The sequence below is a fragment of the Eriocheir sinensis genome, unplaced genomic scaffold (genome assembly GCF_024679095.1).
Source record: "Eriocheir sinensis breed Jianghai 21 unplaced genomic scaffold, ASM2467909v1 Scaffold150, whole genome shotgun sequence".
Taxonomy (NCBI): domain Eukaryota; kingdom Metazoa; phylum Arthropoda; class Malacostraca; order Decapoda; family Varunidae; genus Eriocheir; species Eriocheir sinensis.
Genome location: NW_026110851.1, coordinates 25,887 through 33,784, shown reverse-complemented (window position 1 = coordinate 33,784; position 7,898 = coordinate 25,887). Strand labels below are relative to the sequence as shown.

Here is a 7,898-nt window from a genome sequence, read left to right as displayed (position 1 = left end):
TTATATGTGTCTCTAAAGATCCGATTTATATGACTCTCTGGTTGATTATCATCTGTGTGTGTGTGTGTGTGTGTGTATATATATATATATATATATATATATATATATATATATATATATATATATATATATATATATATATATATATATATATATATATATATATATATATATATATATATATATATATATATATATATATATATATATATATATATATATATATATATACGTTTTCAGTTACTTTAAAGTTACAGCATTTGAATAGAGATTTGAGTTTACCAACTGACGTTTTCATCCTGGGCCCGGATTCATCAATCTTACCAACCACGCCTCTGGTATCTCTCGCATTTACCGAGCGCTACCAGAGCTGCAGCATCTTTCAACCACGGGATTCATCAACGGCATGGTAACGCTCCGGTAACTTGCACCCTAGCAACGATTGGTTGGGCTGGATAGCCAATCACGTGCAACCTTTCATAATGTATTTGGGCTTTCACGTGTCGTTTGTTTACTAATGCACAGACTTCAAAATCAAGACATGTGTATTGTACAGAGGTAAATACTGCCTTAAAACAAATAATTAGCGTTGTAATCCCTCAATAAGATGTGTTTTTTATGAATGAAAGCACATTACTTGTATATTTATCTTTGAAATAAAAATATAATCGCTTATACAATATTCTGCACGTTTCTGTATGTTACCTCCATAGTTTCCGTCATTTGGTGAGCATTCTGTTGCATATGGATAATAATGATGAAGGTTCGGCGACGCTAACGCCAGAAGCGCGCCTCACTTTCAAAACATGGCGTCAGCTGTGAAAAGAAGGCGGCCCAATTTCTCAAACGAGGAAATTTTAGCCCTCATCACAGGGGTGAGGCAAAGATGGGAAACCATCACAGGGCCTCTGTCCTCTTGCGTCACCGCTGCAGCCAAGCAACGAGCTTGGGAAGCTGTGGTGGAGGAGGTCAACGCCGTGAGTGGAGTTGGGCGCAGCGTGGAGGAGGTTCGCATGAAGTTCTCCGACTTCAAGCGCCACACTAAGAAGAAGTTGGGAGAATTAAGACGTGAGGCGACTAGCACAGGTGAGAATATATCTTCTGTAGTGTTCTAAAAAGCAGTGAACAGTCATGGAGGAACAGTTCTCCAGCCTGTAATAGATTTCACATTTTTGAAATTTGGTTCCTTATTACCTTATTAACTTTTATTATCTGATGTTCCTGATTCATTTGTATATTATGCTATACAACAAAGCTCGTTCTGATGTTCCTGGCAACATTGGGAGGCATATTGGAGTGTCTCGGTGTTAACAAACTTATTAACTTTGTTGAAGTTAACTGCAATAATGTTTGTGTTATACATTTCATTGAATTTAATCTGTATATATTAATAGTATATTTTCCTCTTTGTAGCTTTTCTGATAACTCAAATTTAATGTAGTTTTTTATATTCTTTATGTCCTTCAATAGAGGTAGCCATCATGGATGACTTTACCTCTAATTCCTTGGTACCAGAGAGAACACCTGTTAGTAAGAAAATACTCCACTTCATGAACAATTTGTGGACTGCTTCACTTCTTAGGGTCTTCACTGGTGGATCTCTGCCCCGACCATGTTTCATCTGGTAACATACTGGATTTGGATGGGGCTAGAGTAGGAGATGTACCTAGATATATTGGGCAATTTTCCCAAATTTGGTCACTGTCTGCTAATCTTCCAGTAATATTTCCAGACCAGTCAGTAGGGAAGTTAGCTCTAATTGGCTAAATATGAATGGTATAGTGGTAAATTCAACATAATTAGCTTCTTATGGCATGATAGTGATTGATTATGAAATCTGCAACAGCTGTGTTGTGCCACATTATCTAGACTGAAGCTCTCAACAAGTCGTCCTTGCCTTGGAACATTTCAAGCACCTTAAGGACAGCTACTGAAACTACTTTTTGTATTTTCAGTTGGCCCGTGATAGATCCCTCATCAATAAGATGAAAAGTTCCCCAAAATCCTTTAATCATTATATTAGAATAAAAAACTTAGCACTCATTCTGTGGGTCCTCTTAGACTAGCTAAAGGTTATGCAACCGCTGAATGTGAGTAATGGCAGACATTCACTTGAAAGTTTTCTTGTTTATATTACTCATGAATTAAATACCCCTTTCTCCTATCAACTGTCTGACTCTTCTGTCACTAACATAACTATTTCCTTTGAAGTGGTAAGGCAAAGACTATCTTCTCTAGACATTAATTATATCATGGGTCATGATGGTTTTCATCGCTGTCTTTGCAGTCCCTCATCCCTCTATTAAAAACATCTAACTTATAGGGTTTATATGTTAACAAACACAGATAACTGTTTATATCACTAATTATTGTTTTTCAAATGCTGTCTTTGCAGTCCCTCATCCCTCTATTAAAAACATCTAACTTATAGGGTTTATATGTTAACAAACACAGATAACTGTTTATATCACTAATTATTGTTTTTCAAATATTAGAATAATGCATAAAGAGGTAATAAGTTAATATTTTAGCAGTGATAAGTTAGTGCCGTCACTATGCCAGGGGCCACTTTTGCGGCACTTTGGTGGAAATAGCTGTCTATTTTGGCAAAGACAGGTATAACAGTGTTGGGGTAGTTATTCAGGTAATGATTCAGAATAAGTTTAAGCATAACTGCATTGCCATGTACTAATTTTTTACAAAATTGTACAGGTGGCGGCTCTGTCCAAACAGACACCCTCACCGATGCTGAGGAGGCCATGGCGCAGGTGCTGGACCCTGCAGTTGTAGCGGGTGTGGGATCTGGTTTAGAATCAGATCCTCGTCCAACACCTTCTGTGTCTGCAGGTAAATTATGTTATGAAATGTACTTCATGGTAATCTTTGTATTTGGTAACCTACGTGACATTAGTCTTTATGACAAGTGCCACTAACTTGATATATTTCACCATAAAAAAATTCAATAATGTAGTGAAAAATCTTGAAATGTTTGTCATTAAGTGCTGGGAATTGAACTCAGGCCTTCATAATAGTAGTCAGCAGGGCAGCAACCCAACTGAGCAACTGATGGGCTAAAAGTCACTAAGCCAGGGGCCACTTCTGCGGCACTTGCCGTAACACCCCAGCCCCACACTGTGGACTCCGTATTAAGGAAAAGTGACCCCACTCATCAGTTGCTCTAAAGGCATGGGTTCAATTTCCCATAACTTTTGTTGTTTATCTTGATTTTTTTACACATTCATTTGTTTTATTTGGTATATGTTATGTCATTTTATTGCTTTGCCCACTAACTCTTGATTTCCAGAGAAACTTAATTATGAAATAAACTTCCACCTTCAGTGGTTCAGTGCAACACAGCTGATTTAAAAATCAACTTGACCTTTTCACCTTCATGTTTGCTAAGGCAGAAATTGCAAAGCTTTTACATAGGTTCAATTGGGTTTAAGGAGAGACCACCATTCTGCATAGTCTGTGTGGTCTGAACATATATATCTTAAGTTGGGCAAACATATTTGTTTAGGCTTTCCTAAACCTCCTAGCTAATCATAGTCAAAGCACAAAATAAGATATCATACCATGTTGACTGACTCCTATCATAATGATTTTTTTACGTACAGCTTCTGCAGACACAGAAGTGTGTAGAATCTTTCTTTCGGAGGATTCTTTGACACCCGCACCTCCGCAAGGCCCCTCACAGCCCCCTCCTCACCATCCCCGCCCTACTACTACTCACCAGCTAGCCCTGAATTGGCACCTGTCCACCGTGCCCCAGAAACTCAATCTCCCCTGATGTAGGGCGGCACCTCACGCTTCCACCAGAAGACACAAGAGGTTGATCCACCAGTTGGGCCAAAATGGTGGAAATTCAAGAAGATATCCTTCTTGAAGTGAGGAGGCCGAGTGGTACTATGGACAAGGTAGCTGCAGCCTTGGAAAAATTGCAGTTACCTTGTCAAAATAAGGTGACAGGTCCAATTAGGTAGGTTTTATTAAATGGGTTTCTTTAGTTAGAAACAAAACATAGTTAACCTTTTTTATTTTGCCTTTGTAGCATAACATGAATTATACCATAATCCATTCTGTTAAGGTGGATCTAGATCTTACCTTAGTGTATTAAGACACTGCTGACTGGCTGTTGGCAGGGAGGGTATCTGACAATTTTGACTCCAAAACACTATTCTATAATCAAGAAATATTAGTATTCCTTTACTTAGCTCATCTGATATAGATAAGTTTATTTTGTTGATAACATTGGAATAAGCAGTGATTCCACAACTATTAACACAATTTTCCGTCCTCAGTTGTTAATAATTACGGTGAGTAGAAGTCAGAGAACAACATTTAATGATAATATATACTTTAATTTTTTATCAATATTTCCAGCCATTGTGGATTCACAGCTGAAGTGAATGGACTATAGGTATAAAAACATTCTAAATCAATCAGTCGAAGTGTCTGCCCTTCCATTTCTCAAGTATTAATATTCCTTTTGAATAAAAAAGTCTTTCCTTTTGTTAATGCAGCAATTATTTTGCACACATACGTATGCAAAACGACACCAATACAGTAAAAGTCCAATCATCCGAAAATCGCAGTGGTATGAATTTGTAGTTTGTATAATTTAAAGTGACTTAGAAAAAATGTTAAAATGAAAAACATTACAAAAAACTACATAGAAACGCCAAAGTTGCCAAGCGTGGGTACAAGAGACAGAAGACTCAGGCGAGGTGTAAATTAAGTCTAGGTGTTGCCCTAATGTACAGGTATCATCTATAATCTATCTATCTATCTATCTATTATCTATCTATCTATCTATCTATCTATCTATCTATCTATCTATATGTATGTATGTATGTATGTATGTATGTATGTATGTATGTATGTATGTATGTATGTATGTATGTATGTATGTATGTATGTATATATATATATATATATATATATATATATATATATATATATATATATATATATATATATATATATATATATATATATATATATATATATATATATATATATATATATATATATATATATATATATATATATATATATATGTGTGTGTGTGTGTGTGTGTGTGGTCTATATAGTGTCAGAATGTTTAGTTGAGGTCAGGTTGTTTTGGGTGAGGAGACAGCATGAGGAACATTGCTGACAGCAACACCACCCTCAGAGCAAAACAAGCCAGGAGGTTGTTCAGGGTGGAGACAGCATGAGAAATGTTGCTGATGACGACACCACCGCCCTGAGAGCCGCCAGCGAGAGAAGAACAAACCAGGTGTCTTGAGATGGCAGGGCTTCTGTTTTAAGTGCTTGGGCTTTGTGGCGACTCACACTTCACTGAGATGTATATACATGCAAGTTTGCATAATATATTTTAACTGTCTTTTAGGTACATGTAGGTTAGAATTATAATATACAAACTTACATGTATATACAGTTTCAGTGACATGAGTGAGAGTCACCACAAATCCTGAGCACCCAAAACAGAAACCCTGCCACCTCAGTCTCCCAGTTTGTTCTCTCTCACTAGTGGCTGTCAGGGCGGTGGTGTTGTCATCAGCAACATACATCACGCTGTCACTGGTGGCTGTCAGGGCGGTGGTGTTGTCATCAGCAACATACATCACGCTGTCACTGGTGGCTGGCAGGTCTGTGGTGTTGTCATCAGCAACATACATCACGCTGTCACTGGTGGCTGTCAGGGCGGTGGTGTTGTCATCAGCAACATACATCACGCTGTCTCCACCCTAAACAACCTGACCTTGTCCAAGCATTGTGACACTAAACAGAGCAGCAGTTGCACCATATATTACATACACCTCAGTATACATGATACCTGCATATTAGTACCTTACATACCATCACCAAACAAGTTATGCAAAGACAAAGTATGCATGTATGCTATTGCATAACATTTGTGTCAGTAGAAGAATTCAATTAAATGAGCCTTTAGTAAAAGAGATTGAAAACATGGAAAATGATGCCTACAGGGGAAATGAAGACACAGGAACCAACCAACAACACTGTCTATGAAAAGAGATATCAATCAAACCCCTTCGTCGAGCCTGCCCTGTGTCTTCATTTCCCCTGTAGGCATCATTTTCCATGTTTTCAATCTCTAGTAAAGGTTCATGTAATTGAATTCTTCTACTGACACAAATATTATGCAATAGCATACATACACATTCCAACCAACAACACTGTCTATGAAAAGACATTGTCAATCAGACCCCTTCGTCGAGCCTGCCCTGTGACTTCATTTCCTCTGTAGGCATCATTTTCCATGTTTTCAATCTCTTGTACTAAAGGCTCATTTAATTGAATTCTTCTACTGATACAAATATTATGCAATAGCATACATGCAATTGCAATTTTGGCACACTTGACTGGGTCATACTGAAGGCTGCCACCTGACCCATGCAAGCAACGGAACCGAGATTTTAATACCCCAAAAGTCTGTTCCACCACAACACGTGTCCTGGAGTGGCTGCGGTTATAGGCACGATGAGCATCAGTTGTTGGTTGGCTCACTGGTGTCATTAGGAAGGGCTCTAGAGGATAACCAGAATCACCTGCAAGGATCAGAATATAAACTAATTTTCATCTAACATCATCTTTGCAGTGGTTGTTTTTGTTAAGGAAAGTTAACCAGCTCCTTAATGCTTTCATCCCTTAAGCTGGTGAATTCTGGAACAGCCTTTTTCTGTTTGTATATCTTCCTGTCTACTACTTAAGCTCTTTCAAGAGGGTAGTATTAAGACACTATTATCTACAATGGGACCACACGCTGTAGCTGCGTGTGGCCTCAAAGTTCATTACAGCACATTGAGCCTGCGGTGAAAAAGATCCCATTACTTCAAGGCATTGTGCTAGGGTGACATCCAGTTTACATCAGTTTACCTTCCCCAATCTTCCTCAGGTACCCATTTATCGTCCAGCCCAAAAGCGAGGATGAACAGCCACTGCACCTTAAAGGATCCTCCACAGATGCCTCCTCAGCCCTCCCTTAGGACCATCCAGCAGACCTCCACACCCAGCACCACCAACATGGCCAACCACTCCGTCCAGCACCACTGTCTTTTAACATCTAAGTTTTACTTTCTACTGGAAGTATGCCAACATGCAGCCTGTGCCTAAGACGGGTGACCATTCCAATCCTTCAGACTACAAAAGACCTTCCCAACAGAAACTACACGATTCCAGGATGGAGGCTGCAGAATGCTCAACTTCATACCTTACTATTACTTCCAATTAAGCCAAGTCCTTCAACGCCTCTAAAACTCAATTTTTTAACCTGTCAACTTGACACAATCTTCCAAACACTTATCCCCCATTTCTCAATAACACTCAGCTGTCACCTACAATAAACATCCTCGGTCTATCCTTAACTCAAAATCTCAACTGGAAACTTCACATCTCCTCTCTTACTTAATCAGCTTCCTTGAGGTTGGGCTTTCTGTATCATCTCTGCCAGTTCTTTTATCCTCCCAAATGATATCTATATACAGGGGCCTTGTCTGCCCTATTATGCAGTATACATTTCATAATGTTCCTTACTCTTTGTCTCTTTCCATTCCTTAACTACATTTCCATTGCTCTAAAAAATATGAGTGGCCATTTTATAAAATAGAACATATACTACCCTGTCTTTTATTCTTATGACACCCAGTCCATTCCTTGTTGTTTGTTCTTTATTTTTCCCTAATGAAACAGGTTGTCCTATTTACCGCATAAAAATTATATTTGCTAGTAAATACACTTCAGAGGCACTTATGTATATAAATGAATTTTGTAAGCATTACAAAAAACAAAGTTTAAAAGGGCTTAACACTGAGGAAAGTTATTAGATTCTGGACAAGCATGAGTGTGGAAGTTGGAAAGCAGTTGGTAAA

At 38.3% G+C, this 7,898-nt stretch overlaps 1 protein-coding gene across 1 annotated transcript; it reads left to right on the top strand.

The window, feature by feature from the left end:
* Positions 1 to 806: 806 nt before the first annotated feature.
* On the top strand, positions 807 to 7,090 carry LOC126990230 (myb-related transcription factor, partner of profilin-like). Its single transcript, XM_050848790.1, has 4 exons — positions 807 to 1,068; positions 2,713 to 2,847; positions 4,302 to 4,316; positions 7,017 to 7,090. The coding sequence occupies exons 1-4, from the start codon at positions 807 to 809 to the stop codon at positions 7,088 to 7,090; spliced, it is 486 nt and encodes a 161-aa protein (XP_050704747.1).
* Positions 7,091 to 7,898: the final 808 nt, after the last annotated feature.